This window comes from Marmota monax, unplaced genomic scaffold (genome assembly GCF_021218885.2).
Source record: "Marmota monax isolate L192 unplaced genomic scaffold, Marmota_monax_Labrador192_F-V1.1 WCK01_AAM20220418_F8-fsc00066, whole genome shotgun sequence".
In the NCBI taxonomy this organism is placed as follows: domain Eukaryota; kingdom Metazoa; phylum Chordata; class Mammalia; order Rodentia; family Sciuridae; genus Marmota; species Marmota monax.
The window spans coordinates 851,820-878,855 of record NW_026692805.1 but is presented as its reverse complement, the minus strand read 5'-3'; the positions used below and the strand labels follow the sequence as shown (position 1 = coordinate 878,855).

The window sequence follows — 27,036 nt, the reverse complement described above, 5'->3', positions numbered from 1 at the left end:
TCAGCAAGCAAGCATTGACAGTTCTAGACACTTGGTTATGTAATTCCTGATGAAGTTTTCATTGTCAGGTTCCAGAAGATAAAAGTGATTTCCTGGCAGCACGTGAATATCAACAATTCCGTTGGTCACATCTTTCCAGGCTAAAAGTAAACAAAATTGTATTTAATAACAAATGACATTTGCCATCTAAAACAAAATACTTATTTCCAGATAGTATTTATCTAAGAGCTGATGATACCCAATGGTAGTTATTTCCAAGGTGTCAGGTTCTATGCATCCTGTATTTTATTTTCTCTAAGACCTATCAATGTTTTTACTAGTATTCCCACCCACCCCTCTACTGGGGATTAAACCCAGAGGCACTTTACCACTGAGCCATTCCCCAGCGCCCCCCCCCCACCTTTGTTTTTTGAGACAGAGTCTAAGTTGCATAGGGCCTCACTAAGTTGCTTAGGTTAGCCTTGAACTTGTGATCCTTCTGCCTCAGCTGCTGGGATCACAGGCATTCACCATCATGCCCAGCTGTGTTCTTTCATTTTGTATGTGATCAGTACCTCTCCATCTATACTAAATAAAACTGGGGGCTGGGGATGTGGCTCAAGCTGTAGCGCGCTCGCCTGGCATGCGTGCGGCCCAGGTTCGATCCTCAGCACCACATACAAACAAAGATGTTGTGTCCGCTGAAAACTAAAAAATAAATATTAAAAAATTCTCTCTCTCTCTCTCTCTCTCTCTCTCTCTCTTAAATAAATAAATAAATAAATAAAACTGGGATGAAATTCTTGTTCACTGCAGTAACTGCTAGTTGACATTTTTTGAAAATCACCAGACACATAATTTCAATAAAATACCCAAAACTATAAAAAATAATTTCACCTTCTACATCCTTTACTATGTCTTCAGATCCAACAAAACATGTTAAGTCACAAGCAAGAACGGCCTTAGAGAGTTTGTCAAAGCTGTAGACAAAAAAAGAGCTGATTAAGCAACACCCAGAACCTCTTCCTCTTAATAGCTTCCCTGAAGTGAAACAGGAGGCTCACCTTTGGCTCTTCCCACAGTGCAAACATTTTTTCACCAGGGACACTTCTCCCTATCAGAACCTGCCTGAGCCTCACTGTGATCCAGGCCATTTTCCAACCTCATCTAAGTTCTAGAATGTACAGCTGGCAGCAGGATGGTGCTGGGGGCCCAGGGTCAGGGTGAGGCTGGTTTCAACCAGTGCTGTTGGCTGCTGTGGCCCAGACATGACCTCCCTGATTCTCCCAGCTCTCTCCATGGTCCAGGAAGGTTCTCATGCACAGAACAAGAGTGGGTTCAGCCTCCATTTCACCACCTCTGTTTCACAGCACAGATATATTTACTGAGTTGGATGCTGGGTGCTGGGGACCTGCAAATAAACAAATTCAGGCCCTGCCCTCCTACATCTGAGAGACTGGCAGGGAGAGAGATGTGCATGAAATAATCAGACAACTGAAGAGAGAAGGAAGTACTTCCAAGCCAGGTGATCTGAGAGCATGGGACAGGAGGGAGGACAGGCTAGAGCCAAGTTGGGTCTCCCTGAAGAAGTGGGCAGCATCTAAGATCTGAATGACTACAAAAGAACTGAGGGGACAGAGGCTACAGGGAAGGAGGAAAGGGGTTCAATGTATTGCTCAGAAGCTGAAGGGGGGTATTGGGAGAAATCAAGGTGAAGAATAGACAAGGGCCAGGGGCAGGCCACATGGAGGAATGTGGTCATCCTCAGAATGGTAAGTCACAAAGGGTTTAAGTCGTGGTCAAACTTGACACTCACCCCCCTGGATACAGTGTGGGGAAAGGGCTGGAAGGGGACAGGGTTGCATGAGAGAACCGACTAAGAGTCTCTTCTAATAGCCCAGGTGAGGATTTCTCTCCTGTCCAGGATGTAAAAACTAGGAGAGTGACTCCCACCCTCAGAGTATGGGGGGAACAACAGATTAACTCATGGGAAGCTGTGTGCAGGGCACATGCAGGCCCTCTAATGAGAAGTGGGGGTATCCTAGGCTCAGTCCTAGCCAATTGCCAAAGAGGCGTCTCAAATCAGCTGGAGTTTTGACAGGAGTTAGAGACCCAGTGTGGGTGGTGGGTCAGTGGAATTCACTCTGACTTACAGGCTCTTTTCCATGGGCCTCCACTAGTGGTCCACAAGAAAGATTGGGAGCAAAGCTAGAGGCCAAAGGGAGCCCCCTCTGAGGGGAAAGGGGACAGCAGGTAAGTGGTGGCAGTGGGACAGGAACTAACACTGCCACCTACCTGGGCCCTTCCCTCATTCTAAGCAATTGCCTTATACTGCTGGAGAGAGGCAGAAACACCTCATGTCAGGGCATAGACGAAGACCCCTGGCTGCTGGGGAAGGACTGACACAACCCTCTACCCTCCAGGAAGGAGTATGACACAATTCTATACCAAATCCAAGCAGAGAGTGGCTTGGCGGGTAACCAAGTGGCAGAGTGCTTGTCTAGCATTTGAAAGGCCCTGGATGCCATCCCAGCACTGCAAAACAAAATACAAACCCAATGAAGCAGAGGTCTGCTGCTCATGGGAAGAGGCAAGGATTTTCCATCCAGGCCAACCAAGATACATGAGGCAAGATTTGTCTATAACAGGGAGAGGGGAGAGCCAGCCTGAGAAAGTCCCACCCACAAATCCCAGACACAGAGGGCCTACCTAGGGGGATGCTTGAGACATTCTAGATGCCCAAGAACTCTGGTAGCCCACATCCAGTAACAAGAACAGCCGTCTACACTGGGGGGCAGCCATAGAAGGGGAGAGACTGTCCTCAGTCTCAGGGAAGAATGAAGGTTGGGGATGAAGCAGGACCATTGAAGAAAAAGAAAGACACTCCAGCAACTTCATCCCCACTTTAACACCACACAAACAGGGAACTGGTGGTGCAGGAAGGTAACCATAGCAACATCAAAGCCCAAACTCAGCTCACTTCCAGTCTACATTGATTGGAACTCCCCCCAGGAAGGGCAGAAGGAGAAATGTGTTCAAATTCCCATCACAGATTCATTTCTGCATGTAGTACTACTTTATTCTAAAAAGTATAAAAAGCTTTAAAACTTTATACATAAAATTTCAATAACAATTTTCAGACACACAAGAAAACAAGAGATAAACAATTCACTGTTAAGGGACAAAACAGTCAAAAGAATCAGGTATGAATAAGACCCAGATGTTGCAACTATCAAACAGGACTTCAAAATACCTAGGAATAATATGTCAATTGACTTAGTGGGAAAGGTAGACAATGTGCATATGCAAACAAGGATTGTCTTTTTAGAGACGTGAAAACCTTAGAAGTCAAATAGAATTTCTTGAAATAACTGGCCACAGATATGAAGAGTTCCTGTGAGAGGCTTATTATTAGACTCACAGCCAGAGAAACAGTCAGTGAACTTGAAGACAGCCAGTAGAAATTATCCACAGAGAAATATTAAAGGGAATAAAAGCTTAGCAAAGGCATCTTTCCAGAGCTGTGGGACAGCCTGGTGCAGTGGCACACACCTGTAATCCCAGCGGCTCGGGAGACTGAGCCAGGAGGATTGTGAGTTCAAAGCCAACCTCAGCAAAAGTGAAGTGCCAAGAAATTTGATGAGACCCTGTCTCAAAAAAAAGAGTTCAATACCCAGTGCAGAGAGAGAGAGAGAGAGAGAGAGAGAGAGAGAGAGAGAGATGTGGGACAAAAATCAAACAGCATAGTGCCTGTAGAGTCGGGACCACAGAAGAGAGGGGAAGCAGGACAGTCGTCCAGGCAAGAGACCTCAGAGCTTTGGAACTGCCTAGCTGACGCATCTCCACTCTGGACCCCAGGCTCTGAGCTTTGATGGTAGGTGATAGGGAAGGACTGAGAGATGTTCTGGGCCTAATTTTATTTATATTAGAAAGAGCTAAGAGCCCAAGGCCTGCTGAAGCACACAGACTGAGAAAGGGGAAGGAGCAAGAGAGGAAGGGAAGAACCAAAGAGCAGGGTTTGGGGAGAACTTTTGGAACTGGAGGAAGCTGAAAGTGGTGATAGCTACAGCAACTTGATACACCTGAGTGAGGGTGAGAATATTAAGATGTTTTCTTTCTTCTAGGAGTGGAGTATTTCTAGGTCTGATTTATGTTTTATTTTTTGTGTTTGGGAGGTTTATTTGGAGTGAAAAACAATAGAATGCTAGTGAGTTTTTTCTTGTTTTGTTTTTAAAAATGGCCTGTGGTTAGTTAAATGTCAAATCCAAACTAAGGACCTGTAGTTAGTTACTTGAGTTACTCTTTTTACCCTTTCCTTGCACAGATGGGACAAGGTGCTAAAGAAACATGCTCAGAATCTCACAGCTGGTGAGACACAGGCAGAAAGGGTTTTGATAGTAGTAATAAGTGAATTCTTTTTTTTAAATAATAGATGTTATCTTTTAAATATCAATTCCCCCAAACTAAATATAGTAAAGAAGAAGAACCACTGAGTTAAGAAGGAACTATAAAGGTTTGCTAAAAACAACTCAAGGCATTCATATAAAAATACCAAAGAAGTATATGGAGGTATATTCTCCTAGAAAAAAAAAAAATGAAGGTCAGCCATTCTCTGTGACAAGGCTAAAAAAAAAGCATACCTTGAAATTTAAACTACTGCATGAAATACCTATTAAGGTGACTATGTTGATATCAGGTGGATATATATAATTTTTAATATATTTTTAAATTTTAGTTTCCTATATATGACAGCAGGATGCATTACAAACCATATTACACATATAGAGCACAATTTTTCATATATCTGGTTGTACATAAAGTAGAGTCACACCATTTGTGTCTTCATATGTGTACTTAGGGTAGTGATGGCCATCTCATTCCACTGTCTTTCCTACCTCCATGCCCACTCCCACCCCTCCCTCCCCTTTGCCCAATCTAGAGTTCATCTAATTCTCCATGTTCCCCACCCTTAACCCCATTATGAATCAGCTTCCTTAAATCAGAGAAAACATTTGGCATTTGGTTTTGGGAGATTGGCTAACTTCACTTAACATTATATTCTCCAACTGCATCCATTTACCTGTCAATTTCATGATTTTATTCTCTTTTAATGCTGAATAATATTTCATTGTGTGTGTGTGTGTGTGTGTGTGTGCATGCGCGTGTGTATCACATTTTCTTTATCCATTCATCTACTGAAGGGCATCTGGGTTGTTTCCACAGTTTAGCTATTGTGAATTGTGCTGCTATAAGCATTGATGTGGCTGTAACCCTGTAGTATGCTGTTGAATAGCTGGGTCAAATAATGGTTCCATTCCCAGTTTTCCAAGGATTCTCCATAATGCTTTCCATGTTAGCTGTGCCAGTTTGAAGTCCCACCAGCAATGTATGAGTGTGCCTTTTCCCCCACATCCTCGCCAACACTTATTGTTGTTTGTATTCTTGATAGCTGCCATTTTGACTGGAGTGAGATTAAATCTTAGAGTAGTTTTTATTTGCATTTCTCTAACTGCTAGAGATGTTGAACATTTTTTCATTATATTTGTTTCTGAGAAGTGCCTGTTCAGTTCCTTGGCCCATTTATTGACTGGGTTATTTGGTTTTTACATATTCTAGAGATAAGTGCTCTATCTGATGTTCATGTGGTAAAAATTTGTTCCCAAAATGTAGTCTCTTTATTACCCTCACTGATTGTTTCTTTTGCTGAAAAGAAGCTTTTTACTTTGAATTCATCCCATTTATTAATTCTTGATTTTAATTCTTGTGCTATAGGAGTCTTATCAAGGAAGTTGGGGCCTAATCTGACATGATGGAGATTTGGGCCTATTTTTTCTTCTAATAGGTACAGTGTCTCTGGTTTAATTCCTACATCCTTGATCCACTTTGAGTTGAGTTTTGTGCCTGGTGAGAAATAGGGGTTTAATTTTATTTTGTTGCATATTAATATCCAATTTTCCCAGCACCATTTGTTGAAGAGGCTATCTTTTCTCCAATGTATGCTTTTGGAGCCTTTGTCTAATAAAAGATAACTGTAGTTATGTGGGTTTGTCTCTGTGTCCTCTATTCTGTACCATTGGTCTACCCATCTGTTTTAGTTACTATTGCTCTGTAGTATAGTTTAAGGTCTGGTAAAGTGATGCCACCTGCTTCACTATTCTTGCTAAGGATTGCTTTAGCTATTCTGGGTCTCTTATTTTTCCAGATGAATTTATAACTGCTTTTTCTATTTCTATGAGGAATGTCATTAGGATTTTGATTGGAATTGCATTAAATCTATATAGCACTTTTGGTAGTATAGTCATTTTGACAATAATAATTCTGCCTATCCAAGAACAAGGTGGATCTTTCCATATTTTAAGCTCTTTTTTAATTACTTTAATTACTTTCTTTAGCTTTCTGTAGTTTTCATTTTAGAGGTCTTTCACCTCTTTTGTTGATTCCCAAGTATTTTATTTTTTTAAGGCATAAACATTAAGTTAAGCCTTAATATTTGACAATTGTGCAGGTTTAATTATCATAAAACAAGCTTTTCTATATATTATTTTATTGAATATTCATAGCAATGTGGATTATTTTTAATTTTTAAAAATTTTAATTTTATTTGGCAAGTAATAATTATATATACAGCATGCAAGGTGATATTTATATATATGCATTCATTATGGATCAATTAAGTCAAACTAATTAGCACATTCATTAATTGACATAATTTTTTTATGGTGTGAGCATTTAAAACCTACTGTGTTAGGGATTTTGAAATGTATATTACATTGTCATTAACCATAGTCATCATGCTAATAGGTCTCAAAAACTCCTCTCTAACTGAAACATAGTACCCTCTGGCCAGCATCTCCCCATTCCTCCCCAAATCTCCAGCAACGAGTAGCCACCATTCTACCCTATACTTCTGTTGGTTCTCATTTTAGTTTCCACACATTAGTGAGACTGTGCACTTTTTGTCTCTCTCTGCCTGGTGTATTTTCACTTAATATAATGTCACTTATTTTCACTTAATCCATACTGTCACAAGTGACAGGATTTTGTTCTTTATAAGGCTAAATATTATTTCACTGTGTATAGATACATTTTCTTTATTTGCTGATGTAGGCTTAGACTGATTCCGTGTCTGGGTCTTATGGATAATGCAACAATAAACACGGGAGTGCAGATATCTCCTAATAAACTAATATGGTAATTCTATTTCTTTGGTTTTTTTTTTTTTTTTTTTTTTTTTTTTTTAGGCACCCCTGTTCTCCACAATGGCTGTACTAATTCACATTATGTCTGCAGTGAACAAGTGTTCCTTTTTCTCCACATTCTTTCCTGCACTTAATATCTTTTGTCTTTTGGATAATAACCATCCTCAGGTTATCAGAGATGACATTTAATTTTGGTTTTGATTTTCATTTCCCTGATGATTGGTGATGTTGAGCACTTTTTCCTATATCTGTTTTGCACAACTTCTTTTGAGAAATGTGTATTTAGGTTCTTTGCCCATTTTTACATCAAGTGGTTTTCTTGCTATTGGTTCTTTGAGTTCCTCATGCATTTTGGATATTAACTTCTTATTAGATGTATGATTTTCAGATACTTTCTCCTAATCCATAGGTCTTCTCCTCTGTTCATTGTTTCCTTTATTATGGAAAAGTTTTTTGATATAATCTCATTTGTCAATTTTTGCTTGTTTCCTGTGCTTTTGGGATCATATCCAAAAATTGACTGCCCAGGCCAATGTCACGGAGCTTTCCCTGACTGTCCCATGAAGTTTTCATTGTCAGGTTTTGTGTTTAAATCTTTAATCTTTCTTAGTTGATCTTTATATACAGTGTAAGGCAAAGGTCCAGTTTCCTTCTTTTGCATATGGCTATGTACCATTTATTAAGGAAAGAAGAGAGTGTCATTTCCTTATTCTATATTTTGGCACTTTTCTTGATAACCTTAAGTGCATAGGTTTATTTCCAGGGGCTTCTGATTCTGTCCCTTGGTTGAAGAGTTCTTTTTTATGCTAGTGCCATGAAGATTTATTACTCTAGCTCCCCCCCCAGGGGGCAGTGGTACCAGGGATTGAACTCAGGGGCACTCAACCACTGAGCCACATCCCCAGCCCTATTTTATATTTAATTTAGAGATAGGGTCTCACTGAGTTGCTTAGGGCCTCACTTAGTTTCTTTCTGGCTTTGAACTCCCAGTCCTCCTACCTCAGCCTCCCAAGCCACTGGAATTATAGGTGTGTGCCATCATGCCCAGCTACTGTAGCTTTTTTTGTAATATCAAGGGTTTTTTTTTCCTTTCTTTGGCATTTCTTGATCCCGAATCTGTGCTCAGCTTAGTCTTATGAGAATGACATTTAGACTAAGATGCTTGGGATAGAGATGTAAAGATAGATAGGCATAGGATATCTAGGAGTTAACTGTGAACTGTACAGCACATTGAAGATAGGCAGTGATGGAGGAGATGTGTGAAAATGGAAATGCTTATCTCAGTCCTAAAGGTGCTGCACATCTGTTTCACTCTTTGTAGCTATCTATGTAAACGTCCAGTAGCAAGCATAGCCCATGGTGGCCCAATGCCTGTTCCAGGCTTTGTGGATGAAAAACAAGTAATATAGGCCCAAATTTCTGCTTTCAAGGAACTTATACCAAGAGAACAAGGATCAGGCAAAATAGAAGCAATGCATGACAGAATATAAGGGTGTCTAGAGTCCAATGCTGGACCCACAGTGATGGCTCTGGGGATGGTAAACTAAGAAAAGTCATTTGTAGACTTAGGTTGTTAGGGGAAGATTGACAGAGTCTTAGGATTTTAGTTCTATCAGAAAATTCAAGCATTAATCCAGACATCCCATGAGACAAGGAAAAAGGGTGATGTCACGAAGCTACAGGAGTTCTGGAACAAATTCACAATAAAGCAAGTTTAGCCAACTACTGCTCACTTAACAACTACCCCACACTTAATAATGAGTAGTGATCCATTCCCGCTGATCCTGCTAAGAAGATGAGAATGCTTTGGCATTTATTCAATAAATACCCATTATATGATACAACATGCATGTCAACATATAAATGTATTTATATATGCAGCATATATAATATATATTTTTATGTATGTATTTTAAAGAAAAGATGTGCTAGTCATCTTTATAAATACAATGTCTGTGCTCAGTCTCCATTCTAAGCCAGTACAAATATTACAAACAGCCCCAAAGGAAATGGAATCCAACTCTTTGAATATTACCTTTCCATATCCACACCCTCTGAGAACTGCCAATCTGTATTGTTCTATAAACATCCACACACAAAATTGTCTCAGTTACTTACCTGTGATTGCTAATAAGCTGAATATCTGCCAACAGTTTGGGAATACTTTCTTTTAAAAGTTGTTCATCATCAAAAAAACTCATGGGGGTGCCTCCAAACTCTATAAGCAAAGAGTTTATTTCTTCTTCTGTCAATTCGTTAAGCTTGGGAATTTTAGGCCAGGCCTTTGACTGGAAACATCAACAAACACAGGACAAGGCAGTATAAAACAAGCTTGCTCATAAACAAAAGCTTTCTATCTAAAGTCAAGTCCTTAAATCAAGGCTGGCAAATGGAACTCTTCATCTAAAGACTTCAGGAGAGAATTCTTTCTCTATGAAAGCAGGGAAAAGAAGGTTCCTCAGTGACTCGAGTCTCATCATGTCACCAAAATGGCATTCCAAACTCAGAATCCCAGGCCAGACACTGACTTTTTAAGGAGAGGAGAGGTAGAGTAGCAGGAAGCACAGTTTAAACTAAAAGTTACAGAAGTTTGACATCACTGTCCCCTTTTCAAATTTTAAGGATTCTTTCCTGGCTCTAGTTGGTCACTTTTCTGAAAATTGATTAAGTTCTAAACTCCCAAAGTGGGAGAAAAAACACTGAAGCTCAGTATGAGCTCAGAGGTGCAAGAGCAGCGCATGTGATTATCAGGGAACTGATGAAGGACACTTCCGAGAAATGAAGACAGAATGACATTGAAAGAGATCTGAGGATTCTCAATAGCAAATAGTCTCCCTGCCATCATCCAGGCCTTACCACGCCAAAGCTTGCCCAAAAGGAAAATAGCATCCTGATTTTTATTCCCCCATTTCCCTCCCCTCCCCTCCTCTTTCCAAAGAAAATGAAAGTACTTACATGGGGGGTAGTCATACTTGACACAAACAAGTGCATGGGCTCCAGCTTATATTTTTCTTTTAGGTGCAGGGAAGTCATAAAAGCAATGTAGGATCCCAAACTAACTTGCGTAAAGACAAACATGAAGATAACAGCAAGACTTATGATGGTACAATATCATAAATACGGCAATGATCATGAAAGAATCAAAAGTGTAAGTTAATTGGTTAATAATTATTTTATTATCATTAGCGTCAACATAAAGAGTATTTCAAACACACTAGTACCGATGTCCCCAGTGCTATAGTTTGGATCTGGAATGTCCTCAAAGGTTTTGTGTCAAAGGTTTGGTCCCCAGCATGGTGTTATTAGGAAAAATTTGTAAGAGGTGGGGCCTAGTGGGAAGTCTTTAGGTTATTGAGAAAGTGCCTCTGAAGTGGATTTGTGGGATCCCAGCCCCTTCCTTTCCCCCTCTTTAACTGCCAGGTGATGAAGTCAGTGGTTTTGTTCTGCCACGTATTTCTGACATAGACCCAAAGTAGCAGGACCAAGAAATCATAGATTGAAACCTTCAAAACTGTGAGCCAAGTAAACCTTCTCTCCCTACAGATTGATTATCTCACGTATTTAGTTATAGTAATAGAAAGCTGATTAACACACACAGGTTTGAAATTCATGTAAATTTCCTTTTTCTGCCTTAAAAATGTGTATCACTAGGTTTATATCAGCAATTCTTAAAGAATTGGGGTTTGAGGAGTTCTGGGAATTTCTGAGACTCCAATAGGTAGCCAAGCAAATCAAAACTATTTTCAGGATAACACTAAAATGTTATTTGCCTTTTTTACTCACATGAGTATATAGTGGATTTTTCCAGAGGTTATATGATATGGGATATTGCAAGAATGTAAATGCAAAGAGATTAGACTCCAGCTGCCTTCTGTCATGCCAGCAGGTAAAGAGATTTGCAAAAGTGTAAAGCAATGCTGTTTTTCTCATTACAATTTTTTGGGGGTAAAATATAGTCTTTTTCATAAAAATACGTTATTTATTCAACAACATATGTAGGCTATTAGTGTTATGTTTTTGATTTGGGTTTCTTTTTAGGGGGGCGGTATTGAACCCAGGAGCTCTTAAACCACTGAGCTATATCTCCAGCCTTTTCTATTCTTTATTTTGACACAGGGTCTCACTAAATTGCTTAGGCCCTTGCTAAGTTGCTGAGGCTAGCCTTGAACTCAGCCTTCTGAGTCACTAGGATTATAGGTATGTACCACCATACTGCTTGTTAATATTATTTTTAGATAAATTAGTAATTAAAAATATTTAAAATTTCTTAGTTGTACTTTCTAATATGGTAAATATTGACTGATACATTACGTATAAACCCAAGATATTTGAAGTTCTCAATGCATCCTGAAAGTATAAAAGGATACTGGGACCCAAAATTTTGTGAACAATTATAGATATGTAGATATATTTTGTAGAAAAAAACCAAGGGATGATTCATCTGCAAATTGCATTATTTATAGGTCTTCTGAAAGAAAGGGCAACCCAGCCTCATGTCCATAAGTGGAATGTGAAGTGCAGATAATTTGGAAACACATATCAAGAGTGTTAACAAAGAGCATCTTATTCAAATTAAATACTGGGAATTTATCCTGAGAAAACAATAACAGATTTATGCTAAATTTTTCATAACTTCAATATTCATTGAAGTGTTCTGCATTAACCATGAATTTGTGAAGAAATTCCCCCAGCTGTCTTTTAGAATATTTAAATACCTGTGGCCAAAAAATGCAAATGGTTTATCCCGGATGATTGGCAGCAGAGCATGAATAATTTCCTCAACTACATGGTTGATGTCTTTTGCAAAATGTTCTTCCAGTCGACTTTCTCTTCCAGCAAGTCTTAAACAGGAGACTGGATATTGGGAAACACAAGTAAGTACATTCAGATAATGAATGGGGTACTGTGATGTTTAAAGGGTCTTATATTTAAACAATGTGAGCACTTCCAAAGAAGCAAATTATGACTAAGTCCAGTGAGTAAAAGTTTAGAATTTGCTGATAGGAAAAACAACATAAAATACCTAGAAATGATAAATAAATAGATAGATGAAATATGCAAGCAATTACACGCATAGTCTAGATCACAGTAAAGGGAAAACCTAGAAGAAGAATAAAATAAGAGGGAACTAAAATTTTCAGAAGTGAGTATGGAGTGAGTATGTATCAATGATATGGTAATTCTGACAGCAATGCTTCTATCAGAAAAATAAAACACCAGCTTTCAAAGCTGACCAAAAGAATTTAGCCATTCCATAATGTATACATATATCAAAATGATTGTACACTATAAATATGTATAATTTGTCAATTTTTATATTTTTTAAAAAATTACCTCCTTAATAACTGTATCACCCAATTGAATGTACATTTCTATAAGGCCAGAGGTAATTTCTATTTCATTCAACATTGTATTCCCAAGACCTGTCACAAAAATAGATACTTGGAGTTTACAAATGAATAAATGAGCATAATAAGAAAAAAAAAAAAAAGCTGACCAAAAGAGTTGGGAGACAAGACATTAGAATGCTTTAAATTTGAGAGTCAGAGCTGAGTCCTCTAAATAAAACCATTAAACTCTAAACTCTAAACCCTCCATGAAGAAATTGTGAGGGGGGAAAATAAGATATTCTCCTAATGGCAAAGAAGAAAGCAGAAGTTTCTGGTTTTGACTCTGGATGTGGGTTTGTGATTGTGACATGCTTAGTGGCTAGGAAGTTTCTGTGCAAAAGCACAGAATGTCTGGTTGCTGGGAAACTTCCATATAAAAGACACAGGATGCCTGGCCCCTGTAGCAATATTCTTCACAAGGAAGCTCTATGTTAAGAGTTTTATCAGTTTCGACCTTGATCTTAGGCATAACTCCTGGGAATAAAGGAACTTCCTTGCTAGATAACTACAATGTTTCACCAAGCTCCGGTCCTACTGAATCTGCCCACTAACTTTAACAATGGACTTTCTTAAGAGTTGCATAAAGCTCCTGACATTGCATATTGTAACTATGAAATGTAATTGCAGAATAAGCAACCTTACAGATACTTTAAACAATAATGTAGTTATGGTACTAATGACCTAATGTAACCTTTTGGTATAAATAAACATGGTCACTTGGAAAAGAGCCACTTTCCTGCCTCTGCACCTTGTCTCTGTGTCTCCCTTTTTATTTTCTTTACAGGAGTCTGCCCTTAGACATTTTTAACCAAAGCCTTGCATTTATGCAAATTTAAAGTTAGTTTATATTACCTTAACAGTATGAAAAAAATGAAGTTGAAAAAATAACTCTTAAGTGAACCTGTTAGTAGTATCAAAGTAGCACCTGTGTTAGAAGCATCCAGTACTTCCCTTAAAATGCACTGACAAATATCTCCTCATGAATACACACACAGCTTAAGACTTTCCAGAATCAAGAATCAAGCTGATCCCAAATAGCAGTGTGCTGGAGAAAGTCTTACACACTTAAAAAGGAGTTCAACAAAATCCAGCGATCAATAATATAAAAAATCACAAAGTCTAGGATCTAATCAGAATTCACCAGACATACTGAAAAAGTGGGAACACATGACTCATAATATGTTTCCAGGAGTGGGGGAGGGGATGCAAACATGAGAAATAGACAAGAAATAACAATTGATGGGGTTAGAACCTTAAAACAGCTATTATGACTATGCACAGTAATATATATATATATATATATATATATATATATATATAAATGTGATGAGAAGAGGAAGATTTTTTTGAAGACCTAAGTGGAACTTCTAGAGATGTGAAATAAAATCTCCAAAATTAAACACACACGTGCACGCGCGCGCACACACACACACACACACACACACACACCAGATGTGATTAACAGCAGATTAGACATGAAGAAAAAGTAATAGTGAACTTGGAACATTTAGAAAATGAAACTATCCAAAATTAAGCATAGAGGGCATAGGACCAAAGGGGAAAAATAGATGAGTATCCTGTGGGTACCATATGAATTAATTCAGCATAAATATAGTTGAAGTCCCAGTAGGAGAGCAGAGAGAAAGGAAATAAACATTTGAAGAAATAATAGCTTAATATTTCCAAATTTGATAAAAATTATAAAGTCACATATCCAAAAAACCCAAACAGAATAAATAGCAAAAACCACATCAAGGCAAGTCATAATCAAATTGTGAAAAACATAATTAAAAAATCTTAAGCATCCAAAGAAGAGAAGCCTAGAGATTCAAATGCAAGAACAATTGTAGATTTCATGTCAGAAATTTCAAGCCAGAGGACAATATGGGAGAGGACATTTGACAAGATGGAATTCTATAACTTGTGACTATATATTTCAAAAGTGAAAACTGCAGACATTTTAAACACACAAACCCAAAAGAATTCAATGCAGCAGACTTGCACTTAAATAAATATTAAAAAAACTTCTTTAGGCAGAATAAAAATGTCAGATGGAAATTTGGGGTCTACTTGAACAAAGAAAATCATGTAGATAAATACAAAAGATTTTTTTCTGATTTTAAAATCACTATAAAAGACAACTGACTACACAAAAATAATATGTAGGAAATTGTATTATTGAAAATAGCACAAAGTTCAAGATGGGGAATGAGTAACAATGCTCTTTTGACTCTTGTAACATTTCATCAAAAATGAAGCAGTATAATTAAATTTGGATGTTGATTGTGATAAATTAAAAAAGCATATTGGAAATGCTAAAAAAAAATAACTAAGAAATAAAACAGTGATTTAGAGCTAATCACCCAGTGGTGGAGGTATATGAAAGTCTTTAAAAAAGAAAAACAAATTCCAAAGAAAAGAGAAGATAAAAGAAAAAAAATATGGTACAAATTTGAAAACAAATTGAAAGATGGTAGATTTAATCTAACCATATTAAAAATTATAATGACATGAAGACTAAAACACTCCAATTAAAAGGCAGAGATAATCAGATTGACTTGAACACAGCAAAATATATCTACAAGCTATCTATAAGGGACACATTTTAAGTATAAATCACAGAGAAAAGATAAAAGAATAGGAAAAGATAAATCATGCAAACAATTGTAAAAGAAAATGAGAATGACTGTAATTCATATCAGACAAAATGGACTTCAAAAAAAGGGGCAAGCCAGGTGCAATGATACAAAACTGTAGTCCCAATGACTTGGGAGGCTGAGACGGAAGGATTGAAAGTACTTCAAAAACAATATTTATTTTAAGGACTGGGTGTCAATTGATGAATGGATTAAGCAATCCATATACACAATGGAGTTTTACTCAATCATAAAGAAGAACGAAATCATGGTATTTGGCAATAAATGATTAGAACTAGAGAACATCATGCTACATTCTTCCAGTGGAAATGGTACATTTACCAAAGTAGACTGTATTCTGGGCCATACCACATATCTAATTCTAAAAGAACTGAAACAATACAAAATGTATTTTCTGATTCACAACACATTTAGGTAGAAATAGCAGAAATGTATCTGGAGAAATTCTAAGTACTTGAAAATCAAGCAAAACAATTCTAATTAACAGGTGTCAAAGAATAAGCCATGGGAAGTATTAGAAAATATTGTGAACTGAAAGAAAATTAAATCAAACATTGAAAATTGTAAGGTGCAGCTAAGGCAGTAATTAGAGGAGAATTTTTAGCATTACATATTAAAAAGGAAGAACATTCTAAAATCAAAGACCTGGTGTTCCCCCTTGAAAACTGACAAGGTTAACATAGTGGTGCATGCCTGTAATTACTCGGAGGATGAAGCAGGAGGATCATGAATTCCAGGCCAGCTTCAGCAATTTAAGGAGATTCTTTCTAAAAAGCTCAGTGGTAATGTGCCCCAGGTTTAATCCCCAGTACAAAATAATAATAATAATAATAATAATAATAATAATAATAATAATAATATCACAAATTAAACTGCTTTCCTATACATCAGAAAACAACAATTGGAATTTGAAATAAAAACTAGGATGTCATTTATATTCCCATCAGAAAGAGAAAGTGAGACAGATATTTAGCCATAAATATAATAAGAGATATGTACAAAATCTATATAAGGAAAGTGATAAAACTCTGATGAAAGAAATCAAAGTATATTTAAATAAATGATGAAATACCTTATGTTCCTGGATAAGAGGACACACAATATTGTTAAGATGTCAATTTTCTACAACTTGAAGTACAGTTTCAATGCAATCTCAATTAAAACCTAACAAATTATTTTGTGGATACTAATAGTTAATTCTAAAGTTTAAATGGGAGCTGGAAGTGTCCTTAGTAGTAGAGTTCTTGCCTAGCATGTACAAGGCCCTGTGTTCAATCTCTAGCACCATAAAACCAATCAAAGTACATATAGAAAGGCAAAAGAATCAGAAAAGCTAACACAATATTGAAGAAGAAGAGCAGAGATGAAGAACTGAAACTACCTGATTTTAAGACCTACTATGAAGCTACAGCAATCAAGACAGCATGGTATTGGTGAATGAATAGACAAATGGACCAGCAGAACAGAACAGAGAGCTCAGAAATTGCCATACATATACAGTCAACTGAACTTTGCCAAAGGAGCAAAGATAATTCAATGGAGGAAGAATGTGATTGTTTAATGGCACTGGAACAATTAGGCATTTATAAACACACACACAAAAAAAGATTCTGGTGCAGTCTTTTCACAAAAATTAACTCAAAATGGATCATAGACCAAATGTAAAATGCAAAACTAGAAAACTTCTAGAAGATAACAGAATAAAATGTAGGTGGTCTTTGGTTTGGCAATGAGTATTCAGATATAACACTAAAACAGGATCTTGAATGAAAGAAAAACTTTAAAAGTACAAACTAAAAACCTTCTCATATTAAAAAAAAACTTCTAAGTTGGACTTCAACAAAATTTAAAAGGAGGGCTGGAGTTGTGGCTTAGTGGTAGAGCACTCGCCTGGCATGTATGAGGCACCAGGTCGAGCCTCAGTATTATTATTTCAAAATGCTGGGAGGAAAAGCAACTAACAAAGAAGATCCTAGGAAGAGAGGGCAGTAAATTCAAATGGAAACACATAGAGAAGAAGAGGTTTCAAAATTGAACAGAATCTCCAGGAGGTGTGGGACAGTGTCAAGTGGGACAGCATAATAAAAAAAGAGAGGAAAGAGAGAGGCAGAGAAGACATTTTTTAAGGTATAATAACTGGAAGTCTTCCAAGTTAAATAAGAATTATAATCCACAGATCCAAGAAACTCAACAAACTCAAATTCCTATATGTGCATATCATCTGACCTTAGATTGCTTAGCTAACGATAAAAATCAACATACCTTCCAGAGTATCATAAATTCTTTGGCCCCATTTGGCAAAATAAGTAGAGCCACTTCCTGCCCAGGGAAAGCAAATCAGCTTAAAAATTGCATTGGGCTTTGGGTATAGGCAGTTGAAAACTTTCTCATTCCTACAAAGAAAAATCAAATATATTTAACATTACACATATCATTTAAATTATCAAACTGGGTTAGGTGCATTTTAGTGGAAATCTTTGTTAATTATAAGAAATGTATTTTCAAATATGAAGTGAATGGCATTTTTTCTAAAAAGAGACCAAAAAAGGTTTTTATGGTCTGTGTTTGACAGTTTGAATATATAAACTCCTAGGGATGTTGGTGAAATAGTCAAATATTTATGTACAACACTTAGTAAAAACATATCCTTTGTCTAGTGAAAGCAGTATAATTGTCAATTTTGAAATCGCCTTTTTCACAATTCAGAAAATGATTTTATCCAAACAGTATGTGGGTATCTTCAATCTCAGTGTCTTTCTTACCACCATAGCCATACAAAATTAGGAGTGCCAAATTAGCTGCAGAGCCTTTGATCATTTTCAAGGTAAAACTGTCTTTCTTGGTTGGCAGTGGGGACAGGAGAGACTTTTCACTTATTTATATCAGTGTCAATCTCAGGTGGTCCTCAGAACGCATTGGACAGGACATCTACTCTGCAGGTGAACCCATAGCCAAGACCTCAGGAGAGGGTAGAAGAGAGGGCTGCCCATTGCTGCTGATCAGGCACAGTCAGCAGAGCTACTCTAGCCTAGAGTTCTTGCCCATCAGCCCACCCACCCAACATCCTCTGCACCTTAAAGAAAGAATAAAAGACCAACAAAAACTGAACCTGCCTTCTACTTATTTACTACCTCTTCATTTTTTATTTGAATAATGAGGATTCTAAAACTTAAGAGTTGAGAGTGACCAGAAACACTATTTAATTCACTAGTACAAGTTAGTGATAAAAGGCTATAGAAGCAAAGAAACTCAGGTTCAAATCCTAGCTACACCCCCTACCACATGACTCTAGGCAAAGTACACAAGTACTTCAAATTCTCAATGTCCTCTAAAATAAGGACAATGATAAAGTCTTCCTTACAAGTTATTTTACAATGATTAAAAGTATCAAAAATGCTCACCATGATTTTAGGCACACACTAGAAGAAAAATAAATGATGTCAATTATTACTTTTTTTGATTTTTTTTTAAATGGGGTTGAATTCAGGAGCAATATAGCACAGAGTGTATCCCCAGTCCTTTTTATTTTGAGACAGTGTTTTGCTAAGTTGCTGAGGGTTATCTAAGTTTCCCAGACTGGTCTTGAACTTGAGACCCTCCTGCTTCAGCCTCCCAAATTGCCAGGATTACAGGCATGTGCCACCATGCCTGATATCTATCATTACTTATTTGACAGTTGACAAAACTGAAATCCAGAGATATTAAGTCCCCCAACCAGGATACTGGGGCATCAAGAATGGGGAGAAAGTCAAGTGGCACAAGGAATAACTTACCTGGATGTCCTAGCTGGGTGTCTTCTCTGCATGCTGTGAGGAGATGGTACAAAATTACTGGTTTCAGCGACCTGTTGAGCCAATGTTGAATTCAATTCCTGTTTAAATAAAAAACCTCCAATCAGCCTAGTGCACTCAGAGAAGTTACCAGATTAATTTTTCAAATGAATGACTGTAGACTACTCTGATTCCTATTAGAAAAGAACAGAAGACCACAAAGAATAGAAGGAAGAAGACCACAAAGAATAGAAGGGGGAAAAAAGCAAAACAGGTTAGAAGCAATGTAACTGATGTGGTCCAAGCAAGGGGTTGGTGATGATTAAAATTATCAAAAATTCTCACCATGGTTTTAAGCACACAGTATACAAAAAAATAAATGTTAACTATTTAGTTATTTGGCAGTGGACAAAACAGAGACTCAGAGATATTAAGTCCCTCAGCCACTTAGTGACAAATCAGAATTAGAACACAAATCCACTTCCTTCCTGAGAGCTCCTTGAACCTCCAATAATCATTTGAAAGTGACCAATTACTTCACAGCCTCAAGTGTGAATGCCTGAATTGTCCCTGGCTAGTCCCTCCACCTACAGTTCTAAAAGTACAGAGAAGGTTCCGAAAGGAACAGAAAGACCTGTACAGCAAAAATAAACAAAACAAAGAAAAATGCTTGTTTAAACAGAGGAGGAAAGTTCACTGAGTCCTTCAGTTTTTTTCCTTTGGAGACTTTTCCTAGCAACAACAATGCCCCAAGATATCTGGGCTTGTCTTCTGGGTCTGCTCTCTACCAGCATTCATCTGGTACCCAATGCCAGTGCTCAACGTCTTCAGGCTTTAGTTTATCTCATCTTTAAAATGGAGAAACAGCCAGGCATGGTAGCCCATGTGACTGCAGAGAATGAAGCCAGAAAATAGCAAGTTCAAATGCAGCCTGAACAACATAGTGAGATCCTCAACTGTTGAGAGCCACAGCCGAAGGGGCCCCAGCAAACTTCCAGCTGCCGGCTGATGATTGGCTCACAGCGGCCCCAGCAACATCTAGCTGATTGGCTCCTCTGCGGTGATGCTCATTGGGCTGTTTCCCTGCCCTTTCAGACCACGGAGCTGCTCATTGGGGGACTTTTTTGGCTCCGCCCACGTGACCCAGCCAATCGGCCTCAAGAGCAGGAGGATGGTGGGATGTGGGGAGAAGCTTGTGTGGGAGAGAGAGGCTTGTGGAAAGCCGGTGGTGGCAGTTGAGGCTCTGAGGGTTTTTCCTGAGAGGCTGTTTTGTTTGGCGTGTGTGGTTCTAAAAATAAAGTTAGTTTCTTTTGACAAGTGGCTCCTGATTGTGCCCAGCCAGACTGCGGCACTCAACAACTTAGCATGATCTTTTCTCAACATACAAAAAAAAAAAAAAAGTAAATAAGCTTCCAGTAGATTCACCTACAAGACGCATCAGGCTTTCATTAACTATGTGGAAGTAATTTCTGTTGGGAAAACATAACAGCAGCCACATCCCAGAGAAAAACCCCAGCATGGCATCTAACAACCCTCCTTCTCTTCTTTGTTTCTTTCACTGGCGCGAAACGTTCCCACAGGCGCCAATGTTCAAACCCTGCTGGTGGGAAGCCTTAGCCCCAATTAGAATTAACTTCTTGGGCTCCGGAACTGACATATGGAAGAGCTTGCCAATAAACGGGCGACCTGTTATCTACCTCAGCCCTGCAACCTCTCCTTAGATCTATATAAACACACAGCCTTTTGTAATAAAGTGGGAAACCTCTTTGGTAATCTGTGTTGTGTGGTGCGGCATTTTTCTAGTCTTACAATTTCTTCTTTGGTAATTAAACTATAAACGTATAGTTATATACAGAGTCCCCCAGTTAGGTACAAATCAGAATTAGAACACAAATTCTATTAATTTTAAAAGTCACCTGCCTATTTAAACCTTTTCCCATATTCTCAGCATCAACACACAAGTAGACCACAAGGTGGCAGGAAATGGGAGTGTACTAGAGAAGCATTGATTTAGAGAGTTGGGACTGGAACCTGCTTCCCACCTTGGTGTATAAACTGAATCTTGCCTCAGTTCTCATTATATTACCAAGAAGTGTGTCCCATTAACAGGTCTTTAAGGTCCTGGGCCCAGGATCTTGAGCACATTAGACAAAGATTGTACCACTGAGCTACACCATCAGCCCTTGGTAAAAGAATACTTCTGCCAAGCAAAATAGAAAGGCAGATGTAGAATACACGTTTTTGGTGTGTATTTACAACTGAAGATTGTTGTTAATTACATTAAATTATTTCAGTTCTTCCAACTGAAGTAGATAGCGCTGTCCTTTTGGATATTATTATTTATAATTGTCACAGTAAGTCGTTAGTCATACCTATAAGGACTAAACATTTACTCAAAGTTCAAATTTATTATTCAACAAATATTTTCTGAAGGGCAAGATGTTCTGCATCATTTCTTAACATTGGCATCATCTTTGGGTAAAACAATATTGACTCTCAAGGAAAACCATGGCGAACTTCCATTTAATTGTAGTAGCAGAAGAAGGAAGAAGGAGAAGATGGCACAGGCCATATTCCAGGGGTAATATACAGCCATCTATCCTAGCTGGCAACCTAATATTGGGTTCACAAAATCTGACTATTGCAATAACTTATGAAAACAACAAAGACAGCACGCAAACACACAGAAGTACCTTTTCAGTAATCCAGGGATGGCTCTGCAACCTTAAGTGTTCATGAACAGAGAAAGAGCCACTGGATTCTTTATTCTTACATAGGGGACACACAAGGGGAGTTTCCCTGGAATATTTTATCCCAAAAAGGGCACAGGGGTAGGATTACAAGGGAACAGGTAAGTGTAACTCAACCCCCGTTGGTGCAACCTACACCTGGAGCCATGCCTTGTTATCCCAGCTAGAGTAACCCCAAGTTACTGCAGAATGCAATAATTTTTCAGTGCCCTGGGGCATAGAACTTAAAGGTAGTTTTATCCAGGGCAGCTCCCGACATATTCCCCCTTTCTTATTATAAACAAAGGCAAATGGGGAATTGTATCTTTCAGTCACTGGATTCTTCGTCCTAGGTGGACATTATCTACTATTGAAACACAGAAGGAACTAATAGAAAACATGCCATTTCAATAATATAATTAACTTCAGAAGATCTGGGTTATTATTATTATTACTCTGCCAAACACTCATTAGGAGATTCTTAACCTTTTCCAAATTTTGGGGGGAAGCATTGTGTTTGGTCATAGTAACACAAACATTTTTATTTGGCATGGAATTTAAGCCTTTCCACAAACCATTATTTATTTGCATTATTTATTACAGTGGCTTCTAGAGCATTTTAACTTAGTTTCAATCCTTTCAATAGCATTTATCTGACTATGAAGGATCTTGGAGGTAACTTAAGTCAAATTATTAAGAAAATTCACATGGTGTAAGTTTTAAACATAGCCACAAAGACTGTAATTGTAGAAACAATGAATAATATTTAAAGTAGTCACTTCAAGGATCATGAGATCAAGAGCTTGCCTAAGTCTGGTTAATGGCTTGACCTCTCTCAAGGCCTGACTGTTAACTTGAGCATGCCAGCTGGCAACAGGACAAAGGGACATTGATGAAGGACCAATGTGATAAAATTAGGCACAATTGACTGGTTTAGGTTTCTCACATGCTGTCTTTTTCTCAAAAGATACTCCCAGACATCTTGTTTTCCATAAGATAACATACAGGTATACTGACCATTACAGTCAGTACAATTAATCTAGTTACATGGGTGGACTTTCTAGTCTACACTGCAAGGCACCTTAAAGGTGGACCTGAGAAGTGGGTCCCTAGAAGTTTGCTCATAATTTTTACTTTCCTGATAAGCTCATGCAGCTGCATGGCTATAAACTCTACAGTTGAGAGATTTACCTTCCTGTGTCAGAGTTTTCAACCTTTCTATGATGACCAGTTTAAAACTCTATCTTTTGAAATTTGATTTAGTTCAAATTTCAGCAGCAGCAGTAAGACTCTCAATATTACAATTAAGAAAAAAATTTATAATATTTTGTAAGATCTATTATGTGCCTGTGGGGTACTATTTCCCCCCTTTTAAGTATATTATCATTGAATGAAAGGCTGGCAAAAATCATAATGCCATTAGTTTAAATTATAGACAATAATACAAGTATTTAAATGATAAGAAAAGATTTATTATCTCTAGCTGGTTGTGAGACTTGACAAAAGTCATTCAAAGGAACCATGGTAAAAAGAAATTTAGCCTTTACTAAATGTATGACTTGATTTTGACTTTAACAGAATTATGAAAAAATGAAGAATACAATAAGTTGAATATAAAAATTTGTATTTTTAAATTAACTCTAGATTAACTTAAATAATTATCTTACTTTGAAATGAAGTTAGAGAGTTTTTAAATTAGGAGTGGTGGTCTTTAGTACGGGCATGAGAAAAATATATAAACATCTATACAAAATTGGAAGTACATATGCTAAATTAGCCTAAAGAAGATATTTTGGTTTTAACATTAATAAAAAATGAAATAGAGAAATGAATAGTCTTTTCTCTATGAATTCATGAAAACTGTCAGTTATCAAACTTAGTGTTGATCTAAGTAGGAGGAGTTAGTATTTCAAATATTAATGCGTAAAAACAAGTCAACAGTGTGGTTTAAGACAGTGATCTACTTTAGAATTTTATATAACATGAGCTAGCAATAACATTTTTAGGGATTTTATGTCAAAACAAACTTTGTGTTTAAAGAAACAGTTATATGAGTATCCTTAATAACTTTATTTAATGTAGTAAAATTAGCTCTAATAATTAATGGCTTTACTAATTTTAAAAATAGCAATGTATGGAGGGCATTACCTCATATTATAAGTTGAGAAAAGGTCTATCATATTAATTTTTATTGAAATAAGCTATTGGCTATTGAGATAATTTATTATTAAGTTGAGAGGCTCCCTTCAATCTTTTTTTCTAGTAGGTAATTTTTAAGGCCTTCTTTGATGATAGCAGATGATGCTAGATATGAAAATGAGATACCTTTTATTGATTATTATAATTTCTCAATATATAGACTGTTGATTTATCCTAACAATTTAAAAAGACCCTCAATCTATGAGAGAAAGTCTCAAAATATCTCTATATCTCAGAATATTATCCTTTAAATAGGTGTCTCTTAATTATCTTTTAGAAAATACGATTAAGGTTACTTCCCAGTGTAGGGAGTAGTATGTAAACCTTACCATATATTTTTATGGATTATAGGTCCAGTCAGAGAACTTATATAATACAAAGAATTAAAGTTTGCAACATTATTGTTCAAAACTACTGTATGACTTTAATTTGGAGAACACCAATTCTAATAAAATTACCGCAGTCTGGCTGAGCACAAATCAGGAGCCACTCAAGCAGGAACAAACTTTATTTCCATACTCCCTGGAACGCCACCCATGCCGGCCTTTCAGGGACACCCCTTCCAGAAATCCCTCCTCCAGAACTTCCCCAACCAACTCGAACTCTCCAGGAATCCCCATGAGAACTCCAAAGTATCAGGCACCCAAGGCAGACAGCAGGGGTCTATATACAACTGAATACACAGCTTAACTTAATCATTATCATCTCAATGGCTCGCTGATGTCACCTCTCAACCACTCCCTCTGGCAAAATGCTAGGCTTCATTCCCACTTGACTGTGGCTCTCAACATAAAATATTCTCTTAAATCCCATAAATATCCAACAAATAGAAATAATATGCATAAATCAGCAGTGTCTTTGAATCAATCAAATTTAATCTACAAGGAGAAGTGTCAAAATCAGAATTTAAGTCAGCATTTAAAAATATTGTTTAATGAAGGATATGAATTTATTCACTAAAATGAATTTTCATCTTAAACATTAAGAATCATTAGGCAAATAAAGACCTTCCTTAATGGAAATACACTTAATATTTTAATATATCTTTATCATGTCAAAATATGGACAAAATCTTTGTTCATATTAGTATAATAAAATCAGGGGGAAAAGTCTGAAATATCCTAGAATTAATCAGTTCAAATTATTATAGTCAGTCCAGTTACATAAATCTATTTTTCAATTGTTTTAACTTTCAATATCATCTGTCTAGATAATGATATAAGGATTTCCTTATTTAAGAAAATTCTTTTATCATTAAAATCTAGAATATAAAGACCTTGTTTTACCTCCAGTGTGTGCTTCCTCTCTGTGGAAGTGTCTTCTTTTCTCTTTAGATATTTCTTGGTTATACTTTGGAACAATTTCTGTAAATCTTTGAATCTAAACAAATTATTGTACCTTGATAAGAAAAAATATCTCAATGAAAATATAGTAAAGCCCTTAGACATTTTTGGGGACAGAATCATATTTGTTTATCATCTTATAAAAGTTTGTACAATAATTTGAGAATTAGAGATTATTTTATGGTTGTATTATCTCTTGAAAGAAAAAAATTTATAGTAAAATACATTTATCTAAATATCTGCAACTATAAAAGGCAGAGCATCAGATAAATGCATGTATAAGGGATATAAATAATGTGTTTTCTGTTGAAGAAAAATGATTAGAAGCAAATAGATACATATTAATTAAACAATTAGACATATATGTTAATTATTCTATGAATTAAAGACTATAAATTATCCAAATAACTGGAAAGATATGCATTAAGAAAAAAGGTATAACTTACAATACAATCATGGAATTTTAAAATAAGCCCCATCTTAAAAGTATTTGGATCCATTTATTTTACCTTGACTAGTAGTGCACTTTTTATATTTGTGATGTCATGTGATGTATTTCAAGTAAAATTCTTGTGTATATATTTACTTTTTTTTTTTTTTGGTAATCATATAGTCAGGAAAGATGAGAATAAGGATTCTTTGGTCACCACAGGAACATTGTGAGAAAACATCTCAGAATGCCAACTTTTCTACCTGTGGTGAGCAAAATGCATCTTCATAACCTCCAAAATTAAAACATAAGCAAGCAAGCATATGTATCTCTTATAATTGGTATATTACTTCTGCAATGTTTCTTAATAATACAGCTCTAACAAATTTCTAAAGGAACCTGTTGAGGGATAAAAATCAGATTATTTAGCTTTGGTTAGAATCAAGGCAATGTAGAAGCCTGTGAAGTTTGATTTTGCCTGAAAAAGATATGCTTCTTAGTATTTACATGTGGGCATTCTTCACTAAAATATGGGCTCTGTGTAGCTCCAGTAGCAGGTCTGTGTGAAGCAGGAAGTACAGGTTAGTGACTGGAAGGCAGGACCAAAAAGCCCTGTTTGAGTGACGAAAAAGGACCAATGGGAAGCCTGCGAAAAATGTGGGAGGTGGGATTTTTCCACCACATTGTCCTGGCCATGTGGCTGGAAAACACTTCTGGGTTCTCCATAGCCCAAAATTTTGCCTGAGGTCCTGTGTGCTCCACTGTTCTATTACCAGTAAGTCTGATTGAAACCCCAACGTGCCCAGGGAAGTGTCTGTGGCTTGTAAAGCTAGCATGGTGGGCTTGCCTCAGCTTCTGTTGCCACCGCACCTGCTGGGGCCAGCCCATGGTTGTCATGGTAACACCAGGGTGTTGAATTCACACTGAAGGTAACAAAGGTCTCCTTTTGCTGACTGCTTCTTTGCCTGTCCCACAGCTGCAACTGGATCCGCTGGAAAGTCCCTGGCACCAGGCTGACCCTACTTTCAACCATTTCTTCCGCCTGTGTCCTTCCTGCTGGGGTGGGGCTTGTGCCTACTGACTTGCTTCCATGCCCTCTGGGGTCATGGGTCCCCTTTTCCCCTGGCCAATGGGCCAGTCAGTGTGAGGTGGGAGTGGGGGAGTCAGTGGGTGTGGCTGTCACCACTGCTGCAGCTTGGGCCCAGCCCATACTGGCCCCGGAGTCCCATACCCTGGGAGAAGGCATATGCATGGCTGTGCCCTGAAACGTGCTCCTCGGCAGGCGTGGCACCATCGTTTGGCCACCCAGGGTCTCTCTGCAACCTCATCACGGAGGGCAT

General features: G+C 37.4%; 1 protein-coding gene across 1 annotated transcript; it reads right to left on the bottom strand.

Moving 5' to 3' along the window:
- On the bottom strand, positions 1-27,036 carry Olah (oleoyl-ACP hydrolase). Its single transcript, XM_046448352.1, has 7 exons — positions 26,909-27,036; positions 17,488-17,618; positions 11,894-12,032; positions 10,134-10,233; positions 9,297-9,466; positions 877-959; positions 1-140 (listed from the first exon to the last, which is right to left on the bottom strand). The coding sequence occupies exons 1-7, from the start codon at positions 27,034-27,036 to the stop codon at positions 1-3; spliced, it is 891 nt and encodes a 296-aa protein (XP_046304308.1).